The sequence below is a fragment of the Callospermophilus lateralis genome, chromosome 13 (assembly GCF_048772815.1).
Source record: "Callospermophilus lateralis isolate mCalLat2 chromosome 13, mCalLat2.hap1, whole genome shotgun sequence".
NCBI classification, from domain to species: Eukaryota; Metazoa; Chordata; class Mammalia; order Rodentia; family Sciuridae; genus Callospermophilus; species Callospermophilus lateralis.
Window position 1 is genome coordinate 61620820 of NC_135317.1, and position 18085 is coordinate 61638904.

General features: G+C 35.1%; 1 protein-coding gene across 1 annotated transcript in view; it reads right to left on the reverse strand.

The window, feature by feature from the left end:
• Positions 1 to 18085, reverse strand: part of Mia3 (MIA SH3 domain ER export factor 3) — a 50706-nt gene that overhangs the window by 3171 nt on the left and 29450 nt on the right. The window contains exons 7-27 of the mRNA XM_077110707.1: positions 17381 to 17497; positions 17196 to 17339; positions 15928 to 16059; positions 13719 to 13740; positions 12712 to 12800; positions 12395 to 12472; positions 12198 to 12308; positions 10897 to 10968; positions 10612 to 10716; positions 9847 to 9969; positions 9640 to 9748; positions 8538 to 8593; positions 8359 to 8449; positions 8049 to 8187; positions 3202 to 3303; positions 2292 to 2352; positions 2142 to 2177; positions 1998 to 2065; positions 1786 to 1886; positions 1463 to 1600; positions 438 to 514 (exon numbers count right to left, since the gene is read on the reverse strand). Of these exons, the coding sequence (XP_076966822.1) occupies positions 438 to 514; positions 1463 to 1600; positions 1786 to 1886; positions 1998 to 2065; positions 2142 to 2177; positions 2292 to 2352; positions 3202 to 3303; positions 8049 to 8187; positions 8359 to 8449; positions 8538 to 8593; positions 9640 to 9748; positions 9847 to 9969; positions 10612 to 10716; positions 10897 to 10968; positions 12198 to 12308; positions 12395 to 12472; positions 12712 to 12800; positions 13719 to 13740; positions 15928 to 16059; positions 17196 to 17339; positions 17381 to 17497 (1971 nt within the window). The remainder of the gene's footprint in view (positions 1 to 437; positions 515 to 1462; positions 1601 to 1785; positions 1887 to 1997; positions 2066 to 2141; positions 2178 to 2291; positions 2353 to 3201; positions 3304 to 8048; positions 8188 to 8358; positions 8450 to 8537; positions 8594 to 9639; positions 9749 to 9846; positions 9970 to 10611; positions 10717 to 10896; positions 10969 to 12197; positions 12309 to 12394; positions 12473 to 12711; positions 12801 to 13718; positions 13741 to 15927; positions 16060 to 17195; positions 17340 to 17380; positions 17498 to 18085) is intronic.

The window sequence follows — 18085 nt, forward strand, 5'->3', positions numbered from 1 at the left end:
ATTTACTTTGCCTTAGAACATTCAACACAAAACACCATATAAAGTTAGAGTGATAACTTTTCACATTCTGTAGTTCATTATAGTTGTACACACTTAAGCCACATTTCCAAGTTAAGGAGAAAAGTAAGCTCAATATTGCATGCAGTTTAAAGCAAACAAGATCAGTGTCATGCTCTGAATATCCTTCCCAGAAATGCACAGAATAAAACCCAATTCAGTTCTCAACCTCTAAGTACTTACTCCAACTGGATGCTCAGTCAAAGTAGTAATGGTAGAAACTGAGGGGGTCTCAGGTTCTTGGGGAATGGTTTGCTTTTTAAAAAACAAATGGGAGAGTACAAATAGAACACAAAGAAGGATAAAGCAAAGAGCAAGTACTGTAGGAAAGCTACATGTTCCTGCACAACCACGTGATTCACAGTAACTACAGAACTTACCTTGCCCTCATCCGTCACCTTAGCTGGAGAAGAACTTCTGGAGCTGCTGTTCATGTGAGCTGGACCACATCCTGGGTCTGTTAGAGATCAAAGAATGGATTCAGACTTATTCTAACATGAAAAGAATAAAAATCCTGCATCCACAATTACAGATTCTTTGAAATTACTTGGTCTCTTTACCAGAGGCAACGGGTTTCCCAGATGCCTCAGAAGACCATTGAGTACGAGGTAAAGGTCCATCCATTGACCCTTGGGAAAGAAAGATCAGAGCCCTTGTATGTATTTTTCAGAAGAAATAAACCACTGGTGGACAGGTCAGGGTTCAACAATAACTAGAAAGCAACATTAAAAATGGGTTGCCCAGGGGTTGGGGTCGTAGCTCAGTTGTAGAGTGTTTGCCTAGCATGTGTGAGGCACTGGGTTTGATTCTCAGCACCACATCATCTACAATTAAAAATATTTTTTTAAAAAAATGGGTTGCCCAATACATAAATCACAATTTATGAAGAGACTTAAGTAAAATAAAGAACTGCCTTGGGTTGGTAGAACAGCAAATTAATACGTACTGGTCCTAAACTTTAAGCTATATACATGAAGTATGTGTAGGTTGGCTTTTCTTTAGTCTGTATAACCTGACTTCCAATCTTACCAAGACTACAGTCCTATTCAGAATTGGAAATAAGACTCAGTATTTTATATTGGAAATATGTATGCTACATAAAGTTTAAGGCTACTTTTATAATATTTGGAAAAGGAACACCATAGAGATTTAATTTAAAGATAAAGGTTTACACTTCACAGTGTAAAATTTAAAAGAAAAAAACAATACAGGGACCTCGAGGGAAAAAAAAAATGTTTTCTATTCTAGAACAGATTTTACAGAAAACATTCACTAAGATAAAGTAAGAAATTATCTTCTATATATTGTACAGGCCCAAATTCTATGTTTTCATTAGAATATTCAAAAGGGAAAAAAACCCAAAACCTTGAAGCAGTTTACTATAAAGCAACATGTGAATGCTCACCAAATCCATTTCTAGGCATATCTCTTTGATTAAGAGTAGCAGAAGGAGGTCTCCCAGCTGGCTCTGCTGTCAGTGGAGGGGAACATTCTCCACCACTCACGGGGGATGGACCAAAAGAGCCATTATGGCTCAGTGGACCTAAAGACAACAATGCCGTGTTACTACTTTAAGGCAGCCTTCTCCCTGACACCAACCCCCACACCTCCCGCTTTAGCAAATCATTCAGATTATTTCATAACCATTACACACAGAAATAAAAAGTAATTTACATACATTCTGCACGAAGAAATAAAATAGCTCCTTTTACAAAGTGCCCCCCCTACCTCTCCGAGGAGGATTTTGTAAATTTGGTCTTCCCGGCATTGGTTTTACAATCACAGGTTCATCCTGCCGCATTGCCATCTTTTGGGTCATTTCCAGTAGTCTTGAATATTGAGAAAGAATGGGCTGAATTATGAAACAGCAATCGTAGATAATATCTAGCATAATCTTAAAACACTATAAAACATACAGTAAGATAGCAAAAACCACATACTTCTGTCTCAAATTAGCAGCTTCCCTTTTCTCTTCAGCTATAGCTCTTTCTGCAGAACGAGCTTTGAGCTATTAAAGAGAAAATATTCAAATTCAGTTGCGGTAGGCTATGCACAAAATAAAGAAAAGGGGGAAAAAATCTTACCCAATTATCATGAGCTTTCTTCTCATGCATAGCAATCTGAAAAAGACAACACATTAAAAAAATGTTTTTAGGGACTCATTATAATAGCCTATAATTGTCTGTATTAGATATCAAAGAATTCTGCAACTGCAGGACAGTATTAATTACTACCTGGTTTTTAAATGAGTGCTCGGTTTTCTGTAATTCTTCTTCCATCTCTTCAATTCTCCGCCTAAGAATTACAACAATTGAATAAAATTTGAAACATTCTGACCATTTTCCCTTTATTCCATCAGTTATACTTTTAAAGACTTTTATCATACATAAGAAAAACATTTCTATAGTTATATGAATCCAGTGTGATCAAAACTAATACTACAGGCCAGGTGCAATGCCACATGCCAGTAATCCCAATGATTGGGAAGCTGAGGCAGGAGGATCACAAGTTCGAGGTCACTCTCAGCAATTAAGTGGGAACCTATGCAACTGAGACCCTGTCTCAAAGTAAAAAAAAGGTCTAAGGATGTAGCTTAGTAGTAAAGCACCAAAAATAAATAAATAAATAAAATAAAAACCTAATACTAATAACTTCTTTATCATTTAATTGCTAGAGATTCTGAATTGATAAATTATAATTTCCTTAACTGTTCATTAGTGTGTTCTCAAGTAGTTCTGCTAGAAATATCTTCCTCCTTAAAACTTTTTTTCTTTTTTTCAAATTATATCCATAGAAGATTTCCAAGGTCTATCAAATGCCACACTTTTGTGGGTCTTGATACATCACACAGCAAACTGATTTCTTAAAGAATTACTACAACATACAAAACCCCCAGAACTGTTTGCATTGACCAAGTTCCCTATGGTCTTGCCCATTGGGTACAAGTAAATTTTTGTTAACATTTTTCATTTGTTAAGTTGAAATTTATTTTTTCTCCTGTGTGAATTGAATGTGTTCATATCCTCTCGTTATTTATACTTCCATGCTATTTTCTTCTATCTACATAATGTAAAAAAAAGATTAAAAAGAAAGCTAACACTAATTCATTAGACATTGACACCCTCCTTTAGAAACTGAACTCACTTGTAATTTTTAACTTCCTGTACAGCGGAAACCATCTTTTCATCTGCAGCTGACAGCCGCTGCTCTTTTTCTAGTCTCTCACATTCTTCTTGACTCAGTTTCCTAAAATAAATCCAGTTATCAAATCAAAAGTTTCTCTTTGTGAATATCACTTCCCACAATTCTATAAAATGCTTAGGCACATAAAATAGGAATTCAAACCTGCAATTTCGTAAATCAAACTCTGGCAAATCACTTACATTTTCTAACTTCTCCTCTTAATTCTCTACTTACCAGTAAATAAAATAAATGTGAAAACAACATGTGCCCCAAGGGCAAGTCTCCTGTGTGTAAGATAATAAAAACTCACTTTACTTCAATGTGGAAGATCAGGACTGATCAACCTAACATAATTAAACATATTAGGATAAAGCAGGGGATAATTCTTTTCTGGTTTCTGCCATGGGTAGGACACTAAGTATATCTTTGTCATGGAGGAACTCTTTTCTCAATCCAAGACTGGTACCATAATAAAGATATAGTCAGTCAAAGAAAAAATCTTCTAGAATATGTCTTTTAGCTATGCAATTAACCACAGAACATTTTTCACACTTTAGACATCTATTTCAAAAGAATTGTAATTAAGCAAAAAGACAAATCTGAGTTTTGATAATGTCTATCAACCAGAAAAAGAAGCCAAACTGACCCACTATCAGAGTATTATCTACTGACAAGTTTTAACTCTGATCATGAAACTCAAGATGTTCATCTACTGACACAAAGGTAGCCACATTTAATGATTTAAAAAATACTATTTTCTGCTATCCTTGTACTACTTTAGCCATAGTTCCAATTCAAAAGATAATTAACTTGAAACTTAATTTTCCATAAATCAGAAGAACTATAGTAAAAAAGGATTACTGATACCAAATAGAAAAAGGGGATTATATATTCTTATATAGCTTCTCATTTAATTCTTCAGCAAGTATTTTATGAGTGGCTATAATATACTAGTTACCTTGTAAGATGCTAAAGAATAAAAGAGCTCACTGTTTCAGGTATAAATGATGCCTAAAGGAATATAATAATTTTCCCCACTGGCTTAAGAAGGAATATGGAGAAAACTGAATCTTGAAGGACAGAGAGAATTTTGTTTCCAATTATCAAAGAGTTAGTCTGAGAGCACTAAGAACAATCAAAACATCTTTATAAGAATATAAAATTGTGTTTGAAGGGATCCAAGCTAAAAAGTCAGTGAAGATATATGTATGTGGCCAAGATCCATTAGAAAAAGGAATCTCAGAATTACAAGTAAGGCTGGCACTTTAAGGTACTTTTCTCCTATTGAAGATAACACAAAGATAAGAGTCTGAACCAAGCCTTCATTAAATTCCTGGGCTTAGAGGAAAAAAGAAGTGTTTGGGGCTACCAATAAAGGGACCCTTAATAAAAGCCCTAGCCTTTGAGTTTAGATTAGAAAGTTCTGCACACTTAAGTGATGAACAGGCAAAAAATCCAAAAGGAACAATACTGAAACATTGAAAAGACAAGTCATTTTTGAATTATCTTAATTGCTGACTAAGTTTAAAGTGACAATCTTACTCAAGTAACCTCAACACTTTTCTATAAGAAGATAACTTCGTCTTAGTCCTCAAATTTCATCTATAATTATCACAACAATGTTGGCCAATCAAAACTGACCAGGCACTCCATAAGACAAAATTCTGTGAGAAAAAAATCCCACAGAAAAGGAAACCACCTAATGGAGTTATCCACACATGTTTTAAAATCACTGTGCTTTATATAGTCAAAAAAGTAAAGTCAAGATTATGAATTTCAGGGCTGGGAATATAGTTTAGTTGGTAGAGTGCTGCCTTGCATGCACAAGGCTCTGGGTTCAAACCCCAGCACCACAAAAGAGGAAAAAAAAAAAAAAAAGATTACGAATTTTGTCAAAGGATTAGAAACTATAAAACCAAGAAATAGTTGGGTGTGGTGACCTACCTACAGTCGAAGATACTCAGGAGGCAGAGGCAGAATTATGAGATTAAAGATAGCTTGGAAAGCAGTAAGACCCTAGTCCCTTATGAGAAAGAGCAAGGAGTCTGGGGAAGTAGCTCAATAGTAGAGCACATGGCTCAAGGTCCTGGGTTTGAGCTGTAGTACTGAAATAGGACTGGGGTTGTGGCTCAGTGGTGAAGCACAGGCCCCACATGTGTGGGGCACTGGGATCAGTCCTCAACACCACATAAAATAAATAAAATATTGTGTCGGGCTGGGGATGTGACTCAAGCGGTAGCGTGCTCGCCTGGCATGCGTGCGGCCCAGGTTCAATCCTCAGCACCACATACAAACAAAGATGTTGTGTCTGCCAAAAACTAAAAAATATTAAAATTCTCTCTCTTTCTCTCTCTCTTAAAAAAATCCTATAAAAAATAAAATATTGTGCCCATCTACAACTAAAATAATATTTTAAACCCTGAATTTTTTAAAATCCTAAACTCAATGAATGATTTTAGCAGCAGATTTGGGAAGTAAAATAAATCCTAGCGCTTTTAAGACAGGTCAGAAGAAAATATCCAGAAGAAGTAAATCCAGAATGTAGGAGGCAGGGGAAATCAAATTCTAATATGCATTATTATAATCAGAAAGAGAGAATGAGGTAAAATCAACATTTAGAAAAAGACTCAAAAATTCAAGAAGTGTTTAATGGTCCCAAGCAACATAACTACAAGAGGAAAAGTGGGTGGGGTGGGGAAAACTACACCTAGGCACTTCCCAATACAACTGTTAAAAAAACAGAGAAAGGACTACAGAAACTAGAGAAGGGATAAGACCAAACAACAATGATAATGGACTCCTTAAAGAAAAAATTTAAAACAGATGGTAATTAATTGGATATTTTTAAATTGCTAAAACTAAGTAACAGTCAAAATTCAGTAGCCAAAAGAAAGATCCTTTAAAAACTGGTTTTAACTCTAATCATGAAGTTCATGTCAACCTAATACAGATTATAAAGGTAGCAATATTTAGTGGATAAAATACTATTCTGTTTATCCTTGTACTACTTTGATACACTAATCAAATCTATCATTAAAGGACAATGTTCAAATAGAGTGAAAATAATTTCAAATAAGAAACTAACAGTGTAGAATGCAGAACTACAGAAACTTTAAATATGTGTATAAATTGAATGAATGTCTTGTGGAGTTCACAGTATATGAAGTACTAACATACAATGCCACAACAGTTATCTGATTCAGGAGCTACTTAAAGCCCATAAAAAAAAATAATAAACCTATTAATCTATGTCAGGTTTTTATTAAATTCAGAATATATACCATGGCCTTTAAATTATGAGAAGATGAATAAAATTATAATTATATAATTATAATTCCATTATAATTTATGATTACATCAAGCTTATACAGGGGATGAGGAAAATAATTAAAAACATTTAAACTATTAAAAAGATACAAGGAAGAAAAAAACAGGTCATCAAATAGAAATCAAATTCTTCATAAACCACAGGCACATATTGACATGGACAGACTTATATTTTAGAAAGTCCACTCAAGCGGCTATAGAGAAAACTACTAAGAATTTGAAATAAGTTATATACAAATATAAAAAATGGAGAATGAAGACAGATGATCTAGGTTAGAAACAGAAAAGATGACACAGGCATGAACTAACATAGTACCTGGGGATGAGTAAAAAGAGTACAAACCACAGATGATGACTGAATGAATTTTGGAGGAGTTGAGAAAAATAGTGCTACAATTTAATTGCATTACAAAGAAAATCAATTGCCATTTAGGTCATTCAGATTACTAGTAGGGACAGAGAAAACAAGTGTTCTTTTAAAAAAAAAGTGATAAAATGAGAAATGTTTCTTTGAAACAGGCCAGGCATTTAGAACTGGCCTGAACAAAAATTTGAGATTCTAAAAAGGTCACTTGGAGATCACAGAATTTTAGAAAAGTTAATGGAAAGGTTTCAATATTTAATGCATTAATTAGGCAACAGAAGTCAAAATACCTAAAAATAGTTAGGTCTGTAAGAAGGTCTGTCTTTGCTTTACAAGACACACACACACACACACACACACACACACACACACACACACATATATATATATACTGAAGAGTAAAATCAGGTGCAAACAAATAAAATCTGACACAACCTATTTTTAGAGAATTCAAGTATTTCTGTGGATTAAAAACTTCAAATGAACTTTCAAAAAATAACTAGCTCCACACTGAGAAGATTAATATATGAATATATACTACAAACAAGTACTTCTGTAATCATAACTCCTAAGGTCCTTGCCACAGTTCAATTTTTAGTGTGAACATCTGAGATATTCAAGTCCAAAACTTGTACCATCAATAAGTAAATATTATTCCTTTTTGAAGTTTTTATTCTACTAAAACATGTCATTCCAAATCACTCAGTATTTTTAAAGGTCCAGAGTTAGAGATACAAGTTCAAAACATTAGAATTACATAACTGATCTCAATGAAAGGTAATTAAAATAAACAGGGGGATCATAGAAAGGGTCTAGAACTTTGAGAGGTATTTCCACATCGGTGACTGTTAATACCAGTTTACCACTTCCTGCCTTCATATGAATTTGACAATTGATTATGATGTCCTCACAGCCTTAGTTTATGGTTCCAACTACCTCAGGACTCTTAAGACTGATGATGGAAAGAAAAATGCAACTTATAGGAAACAAAACACAAAGGAAAAAAGACAAATCTCTACTTATTACAACTAGAAGAAATTGTAAATAATCTTAAGAAAAGATAAAATTATCTATTAGTTCACACAGTGATAACAATAACAAACAATGAAAATCTTACTTTTGTAGTGCCATCTCATTTTTCTGGTAGAGTTCATTTAAAATCTCCACTTTCTGCCTTAGAGTTTTGCATTCCTCTTCCAGTTCAACTTTAGAAGACTGTAGTGAATTGTAGTCACCTTCTAATTTCTTTATTTGATCTGTAAAGGATAAAACAGCTTATCTCTATATGTGTACAAGGACTTAAGAACTTGTTTGAGGGAGTAGTGCCAAGAAAAGTAAGAAGCATGAAAGCAAGAAGCCATTCTTTATCTTTCCAATAAAATTTTAAGTCTTTCCAACATGGCAATTTCTTCTCAAGAAGAACCCACCTTCTAGATTACATTTTGTGGACATCGAGGCTCTTAGCTTAAGTTGTAAAAGTTTTAGATCCTCTTCAACTACTGATATTGTAGTTTGTGTCTAAAAATTGCAGAAAAGAGAGGTATTTTTAAAAGTGAGGCACAGGAAGAATTCACAGGCACTATGGGACTCTTACAAAGAACTATACCCGAGAGACATCCATCATCTGCTTAATTTGATCTTTGATCTTCTCATTCCGATCACCTAAAAAACAAAAGACTTTAGCTTTTTCTTTCCTTACTTTTAACTCTATATTCTCCTAACTTCCCCAAACTAAATAATGATTGTGTTCAAACACCGGAAGAAAAAAAAATCAATTAAATAACTAAACTGATTAGACTAATGACTTTTAAGAGAATTGCAAGCTTAGATTTAAAAAAAAAAAACAGAGAGAGAGAAAGAGGTGAATTTCGGGCTGGGGTTGTGGCTCAGTGGTAGAGTGCTCACCTAGCATGTGTGAGGCACTGAGTTTGATCCTCAGCATAAAAATAAATAAAAGTACTGTGTTTGTCTTAAAAACAAAACAAAACAAAAGGTGAATTTCTAGTTTGCACAACTAAAATGTTATCTATGCTATTCTTGTAAGATAAAAGCTTTTCTTCTCTCTCAGATCTATCTTCACCTGGGCAAGTAAGTATCTTATTTAGAAAGATTCAATCCTCTATTTTCTCCCTGAATCTACTACCAGGTGTGGTTTGAAATACTTGCTATGTAAGCAATATCCAACTTGGGAGAAAACATCTGGAAATATTTTCCTCATCAGTAAACACTGTTACACTCCCTCTCTCTAGCTTTCTGATAGTCTCTAGCCTCTGTTCTCACAGCCTTAGTTTATGGTTCCAACTACCTCCGGACTCTTAAGACTGACTGTGGACCTTAAAACCACAGAGCCATAGAGATGATGAGTATCAAAATCAAGTATCATCTGCATAAGTTAAGAAATAAATTTCTCTTACTGTACAATGTTCAATACTTAGAGATATAGGATGTGACTATTGTAGCTGCAGTGTACTTACTAGTTTTCAATGGGATAAAAAAAGTCAGTGTTCTTCACATGCCTATTGCTACATTATACCCCAGCAACCCACCTCTGCCAATGCAACAGACATATCTATAGATCCAGTGATATGTGTCTACAACCCTGAAGTTTAAGAAGAAATTCAGCCAGCTGAAAAGTGGCATCTGTATAAATACTTAATTAAAGACAGGAAAGCAAAAAAAGGATTCAACCTCCCTGAGACTGATCTTACCTGCTACCTCTCCATTGGTTAATTCATCTGACTCATCTTCTCTATTTTGATCCTCAGATTCAGATTCACATTGTAACCGATTCAACTGTGTGATATAATTAGTCAAAGCCTAGAAAAGAAGCAAAAGATTAGAAGACTCTTGATTTTAATTCAGAAGATTTCAGGAGAATTCATGAGATGAAACATGTATTTGGAGTATAAACTTACATTAATAGTATCATCTTTGTGATTAAGAGCTACAAGTAAATCTTTCTGGGACTTCTCAAATGATTTGATTTGTTCACTGAGCTCAGTGTGTGATGTACTCCAGTCTTTGACTTCCTGCTGCAACTGAAAAGTCAAAACACATGAATTCCTATGGGTTAGGGAGGGGTTTCTGCACTGGATACATCAGGACTACAAGACTTAGACAAAGAAATAGAGAACCATACTCCTCGGTGGCCTGCCTCAATCGAGGGGGTTGAGACCTTGGTTAAGGAAGAGGGCAGAGTGACCCCAACTTTCACAGCTGCAGTAAGAACATCAGAGCTCTCAGGAAGTTGACCCTGTGTATTGCATTCCCCAGAAAATTGCTGCCAATTCAAATAATTTACCTCCAGCAGGAACGGCTGGGCACATATGACTGTCTCCTAAATTTAGACTCCTTATCATGTAATCTTCCCTTGGCCGGTGAATCAGTAACTACTCAAAAGAGGATCATAAAATACTTAATTTTCTGGTTTAAAAAGTTTCTTTGAGGCTATGCAAGTTAATAACTGATTGACATTTGATAAGAAAAGTAATAATCCAAAAATCCAAAACAGATAGAGAACATATATATGCACTCAATTTAGGGAGCATGTTTAAACTTTGCATATCTAGAAAAGGTCCTACATGAATATTCCTTACCTCAGAAACAGATCCAAGAAAGATACAAGATAATGATATTCACTTCTCTAGTTTACATTATGTATGACATCAAATTTTCTTTACCTGCTCTTTCTTCTTCTTAAGCATGGTATTTTCTTTCTGAAGCTGACAGTATTCCAACTTCACCTTCTCTTCACGAAGCTTAGCTTCATTAAGGACAACTTGAAGCTAATGCAAAACACTACAGTTAGTGAATTAATTTCAAAGAAAAAACAAAGTTATACTTTCCCAAACCAGACATCATATAGTTCTCATTTTTTGCACATTTTAGCACACTTCAAATTTTTGGTCCGCAACAAAACTAAGATGTAGTATTAATATCCCGTTAGCAAGAGTTGGCAGCTTTACCTCTGAAAGTTCAGAAGTATTCACTGCAATGACATCTTTAAGCTTCTCTATAGATTTCTTATTTTCCATTATCTGCCAGGTGAAAACAGAACACAAAATATGCATTAGGATTTCAGTAGAAATACTGATATATGTGTGTGTGTGTGTGTGTGTGTGTGTGTATGTGTGTGTGTGTGTACACACATATATATACTAAAAAAGATAAACACAACAAAATATTTGTCAAGCCATCCCATTACATTTCAGGTAAATGCAGGGGATCCACCTTTGGACTAAGCAAAAAATCAAGAACTGAAAGAGATGAGGGAAAATGAAGTCATAAATATTTCATGGCATCCACAACCTTACTGTTTATAACCAGAAAAAAAGGTCAAAGTATAGAAAATCATAATGCAATAATAAAATGTTTTAAAGCATAGAAAATTAACTAATTAATTACTGTTTCAAATAAACCAGTTCAAATTAGTAATTTTTTTCTAGTGATAGAGAAAAAAATTTCCCAAGATAATTTTTAAAATTTTCTTATCTGAAGTAAAAAATGATAAAATTTAAGGGAGAATAGACTAATCTCACATACAGAAGAATTCCAAAAAATTTATAAAGATACTCGCTCCTTAAGGAAGTGGACATAATTCTGCAATCTTTGTTTGCAGTGCCTGGGATTGAATCCTGGGCCTTATGCATCTAGGCAAGTGCTCTACCATGAGCTGCATCCTGAGCTCGTAACTCTTCATACTTTAACTGTGGGCTGTGCATGGTAACTTCCAAAGAATATAATATGAAAAGGATTGGAAAGAATTTTTACATTGGAGAAATCTGATAAATACTACCTCAGCTAGGTGATCAAGCTTACTTGGGGGTAGGATATTTCAGAACACACTCTCTACTATCTTTTGCAACTTTTATGTAATTACAGAAACTTATAGAAATTGAAAATGAAATATGTAAGTAAAATTTTTTTAAGTACAGAAAATTGATTAATTCATTACTCTTTCAAGTAAAAAGTAAACAAATACTGTTCAATTGGATAATAGTTTTTTAGTTGATCTGCATGTTTCCAAGGGCAGAGCAAAGCAATATGAAAATTATCCAAGGTTGAGAATAAAAATATTTCCTAGGCCCATAAAAATAATTTGTTGTATCAGTACTTAAAAGTTCCACAAAATGGGCACAGAAGTGGGTTCAACTTCCTTGACTCCTAATCTTACTTTAGTTAACAGCTGGACTAAGTTCAACTTAACCAATTTTACAAAATATTTCAAAAGCCAAATTACAGAAACACTTAGCAGCAAAACTCTTACCAAGTCGTGATTCTTAGCTTTCTGTTCTCTTTCAGATTCTAACATAACATGAAGACTTTTAGCTTTCTCATCCAGAAGTTCTTTAGCTTTTTCAAGAAGCTTTATTTTATCCTGGGAAAAAAGGTGTCAAGATTACTCACTCATTACATTTACTTTTGAGTTTAGAATGTAATTCCCCCCAAAGAAGGGATTTTTACCTTATATTTAGTTGCTTCATCAGAAAGAATCATATTTTGTTTCATGGTTTCTTGGACCTGTTTCTTTGATTCCTTCATCTATGTAAATAAAGCATTCAGAATTAAGATACACAAATTATAGTGCTACTATACAAGTTACTTCCAGACAAGTGACCCTTTCCAGAAGAAAGCAGTACTTAATACATATGACTGCTTAGAATTTGGATGATTTGTAGGAAATAATGAAACAAAAATTTTAAAATACGATTTTTAAATTAAAACAGGTAGAAATGATTCAAGCTAGACCAAGGGAGAAAGAAACAAAAAAATAATTATACCTTCTGTTCATACTTTGAAAATTTCTCTTTCAGTTCTTCATTTTCTTTCATGAAATTGATTATCTTTTGGGAAATTTGCTGTTCAGTGACTAAAAGGGGGAAATACACAAGATTATTACAATCACTAAATGAAATTCAATTACTCAATCTACTAAAAGCAAAGACATGTTATATGGTACTATGAGGAAATACTTCTTAGCATAACTATTATACTTTTAAAAAGCAATCTATGCTTATTAGCAATAAGAGTATAAAATTATTAAAATTTAAGAAAAATATAAGAACAATGATATTTTGCTAGGCGCGGTGGTGCACACCTGTAATCCCAGTGGCTCAGGAGGCTGAGCTAGAAGGATCCCAAGTTCAAAGCCAGCCTCAGCAAGAGCGAGACACTAAGCAACTAAGTGAGACTTGGTCTCTAAATATAGGGGGTTGGGGATGTGGCTCAGTAGAGTGTCCCAGAGTTCAATCCCAGGTACCCCTCCCATCCAAAATGATATTTCAATTTAAGCTTATTTCACAGATGGGAAATACAGTAAAGTGTTGTAGCTTGATATTCCTCCCTTCTCAAAACACTTTCTTTTCAGAAAATGGAATCATTTAATTCTTTGCAAAGAAAAACAGAAATGAAAGCATACTGAGTCACATTACCATTCTTTAAATTATCTACTCAATTACTTAATGCATGATTAAATCATTAGCATAGAAATACTCTTCAAATGTAATACATCTGCATTACATCAATATTCAAAGTTAATCTGCCCCAAATTAAAACTTATCATCTCCCTATCCACAATTTGTTCCTCCTCTTTATCTCCTATCTCAGAGTTGGAACCATCATCATCTACTCTATTATCCATGCTAGCAACCTAGGAATAGTAAAATTTTCAGGAGGTAAAAAAGTAATAGACATTAAAAGTCACTGTATCTACTTCTAACATACATAAAACACACATCAAACACCAATACAAAGGGTTATTACAAGTTTAAGAAACCTAAAAATTTACCTTGATATACTCTATCTTTTACCTAGAAGAGAGAAAAAAGATTAAATTTGATGTCAAACATCTGCTCAATAGAAACAGCATTCCTAAAACAACAGTCAGAATCATAACCAAGTGAGAATTTAATAACATTCTGGTTCAGGATAATAAATTTATAGGATTAAAAATAAGTAAAGGTTAACAAGCATTTTAAATTTAATTGGTAGTGATATTTCATAAATAGGCTCTGACATAAAAACACTAAGATATGTACCTTATTTCACAGTAAAGATGTGTGTGTGTATGTGTGTGTGTGTACTCAAAATCATTTACTTGAGAATTCTAAATAACCAGGATAAAGTCTAGAAACAATGACTATTCAAAAGGAATCTGAGGAAACAATATTAAAGGCATAATCTTTGTACTAAGATATGCCACTTTCACTCACCAGAAAACATCTTAGAACTCCAATTTAAATTTGGCTATTGGCTGAATTTAGAAACTAAGAGGCTACATCATCTTATTTCTACAAACCGTTAAATATATAGCAAGAAATCTGAAAGGGAAGACTGCTAGAAGAAAATGCACAAGCAACAAGAGAAATGACAATTAACATATTCTGGAAAGGACAAAAACAATCATTTCCTAAAGACAGCAATAAACTGCCTGATAATAAAACCTAAGCAGAAATTTTTAAAAAACATCACTAAATTTCTTTGTAACTTAGCATATACTTGTCCTTTCAAATGTTATAAATGGTGATGGGATACTCAGATGTGTCCATGGATCATCCATGGGATCTTCGTAATAGGAAATTGCATTCAGAAAACTCCAACACAGAAACAAATGGCATTTCTTTAATGTCATAGCCTTGCTAACCTTTTACTCAAAATGACAACAGAGGAAAATGGGAAGTAGCATAAAAGCAATCATCTAAGGAAGAGACTAAAGCTCCAAAGTCAAATGCTGAAACTGAGGAGCAACAGCTAGGAACCAGATCCCACATAACCTAGTGAAAAGAGAAACAGGTACCGGGGTTCTTGAAATGAAAGAAACAAGAGAGAGAAATATAAAGTGTTTTCATGTTTTTCCCTTCTCTTTATCCTTCTATTTCCTTTTTCCTTTTAGCTGAGAAAAAGTTCAATGAGATTAGAAAATTCCTCACAGGAATCCAGGCAAACGATTCTTCTATTTAAGAAGGGAATACTTTTTAAGAGATTTTACACTCAATTGTACAAGGAGAGGAAACTTATGTCTGATATAATTAAGAAATCAGAAAAAGAACACTCAGATTTGAAAAGATTTGTATCCAATGCTTTTGGCCTCTTTAACTGTTAGGCTTTTCATATGCAAAGTCCATTTACCTAAAATAATTTTCTTCCAATTATGTTAAATAACTATGAAACAGAATGACCTACAGTACAAACATATGTATAAGCGTATATATACGCTTATACATATATGTACACACATACACAGAGATAGACTAATTCTGCTCAGAAAAAAAAGACTTAATGAACAAAACATTTAATGGATTTTTGGACAACACATAATCTAAACTTCCAAATAAAAAGGTATTTTCTGAACATATGATCAAATCATAAAATCTGGGAAAAATATATATAAAAGACTGGAAAAATTATCTCATCTCCTTTTTCTCATTTTACTGTATTTCTTTGTAGCATTTCCCCCTGTTTATATGTGTTTATATTAACATACAGTTCATCAACATTTAAATCTTAGTTTCTGCTTTTTTTTTCCACTTCACATTTAATTGTGAGCATTTTCTGTACCTCAAAGCTTTGAAATAGATAAATCTGCCTACTATTCCATTAAGCGAACATACAATAACCCCTAAATGAATTATGTTGTGCTGTCTTCAATCTAATACACTGTTCCACTGAAAAACATTACCAAAATCTTCAAAGCATAGTTATTTCTTTAATATAGATTACTAGACACATATGCTACATAAAAGGATATTTATCTAACCTATCCCATCTTTTATCCCACTTTTAAGACTTCTGATACGTATGAAAATACTGGTCAGGATGGCTGTAAGAATTACCAGTTCTACCAACTGCACCCACACTAAATTATTTTATAAGGTTAGTTTGACTTAAACCACTAATTTGTGTTTTAGCAACTGAAAAGGAAAAAAAGGGGGGGCAGTGACTATATAAAATAATCCTTGTGCTTATGTGCTAAGGTATAAGTAAGTTAATTTACTCACAACAAGAACAGTTCTCCAAAAGAAAATGGCAAAGGATACAAATCCAAAGAAAACAGTGAAAACTACAGGCTCCCATGGTAGTCCATAAAAATCAGGCCCAGGTTGATACTCATCAGGCAATGTAGTAAACAGCTGAAACAGACAAATTAGAAGAAATGGGAAACCTTAAATTTATAACAAAACAGTCACAAAGAATCATGGCAATTCTAAACCAACCTCCTCATCAGAAATCCACCTCCTCAATATTTTCCAATAGCTTCTTCAAGAGAGAGGATACTGGCAGTCTCATATTTTTTGTTCACTTGCAGTGTTTTCAAGTATAATGAATCTAAATACTTTTTAAAAAAATTTATTTATGTATCTTTAGTTTCAGGTGGACACATTATTTTGTTTTTATATGGTGCTGAGGATCGAACCCCTAACCCTAACCCTGACCATAACCCTAAACCTAACCCTAACCCTGTGCCTCATGCATGCTAGGCAAGCGCTCTACCACTGAACCACAACCCCAGCCCGAATCTAAATACTTTAAATTGAGCATACATTTCCAGTTTGTAACAGGCCCTATATCATCACATTGTCTAACACCTGGCTAGAATCCCTCTGGATCATTCTTTTCTCTTAGATAACCTGGTTTTTATAATTTAAAAAATTCATTTAAGACAAAAACTTAAATATATGAAAGAACTAATTAATTTTATGGCAACAAATAAAAACAATGATGATATACGTATAAGATTTTAAATCTTACTTCCATTCCACTCTTATATAAACAGATAAGTGACATGTAATTTCAGACAACTCTTGAGAACTGGCTTAGATAAACTTCTCTGAATTTAACACCCTTCTATAAAATTCAAAGCCTAATTTTAAATGGTTGCTCAAAGGCAGTGCATTAAACACCTGCCTACTCTTCCCTGTTTTCACCGCCCTCTACACGCAATACGAGATAACTGTCATTTGGGCCCAATTCCCCAGCAGTCTCCGTAGGGAAAAGACCTGTAGTAACGTTAGCTGTTTCTATTGTTGGCTGCATTTCGGAACATAACATGAGGTTGTCACCTCTATTCCGTCAAAAAAAAAGTGCAAGTGGGGAAAGCTCAAGTACACTCTCACCGGCCTCGTTAACAATACAGTCACGTCCTGCCTGCCTTGGGCCTGACACACTCCATTTCTCCGTCGCCGCGACAGTCAGTGCACCCACTCCGCCAGAACTCAGCCACCCGCCTGCCAGAGTTGGGGTCCCTCCCTGGGAATGGGACCGTCACCTCCAGTAGCTTGGCTATGAGGGCTGCGTAGAGCACCGACAGGGGTCCCAGGAGCTCCGGGTCCCCCGGGGAAGCAGTGACAGAAGGCACAGTAGCAGGTACTGAGTCCATGGTGTAGGGACAGCTGAGCGGAGCGACGCTTCCCTGCAGAACAGCACAGGACCCTCTCTTTCAACGTTTCCTACTTCGGGAGGACCCAGCGCAGGGGGCGGGTAGTGGGAGTGAACTTTGTCTTCCTCCACCGCAGGCGCTTTCCGCCCAACGCACGTAAAACGCGTCATCAGACGAAGCCGCTGGGCGGACTGCAGTGAGCAGAGGGAGGATGCCGAGGGGCGGGAGGGAGCGGGAAGAACCAACTGCGGAGCCCGGCGGGGGACATCCCCAGGAGAGCCGAGCAGAAGAGTCCAAATGAAAGGACTCCAGGAGGAAAGAGGCTCACCTGTCCCAGGAACTGGGAGAGGACCGGCGATTTAGAAGGCCCTGGAGGAAGCCAGGGAACTAGCAGAAGGGGATTATAGGCAGAGACTAGGAAAAAGGAGAAAGTCAGGCCTCCCAGCCCCTCTCAGAACAAAACCCTTTTTTCAACGTGTTGAGACACCAGGTACCTGCCCCAAAAGTGCAGACAGAAGAGGAGATGCTTCTCCTGCTCCCTTCTAAAGGACTACTGCTCTGACTGGGCTTTCCTTCCCTACTCACTCCAGTCCTATGTTACTTTGTCCACTTGTGGATGACACTCTTTTTAAAAAGCCTTACCCTAAGGAATCATGTCATTATCACCCCACGCCGGTGGCTTCATTTCTGGATGCCACATTTTAAGGTTGCATGACTTGTGGAAAAGAACAGAATCATGAATAGCCCGAAAAGCACGTGCTAAAAATTGAAGATACTGG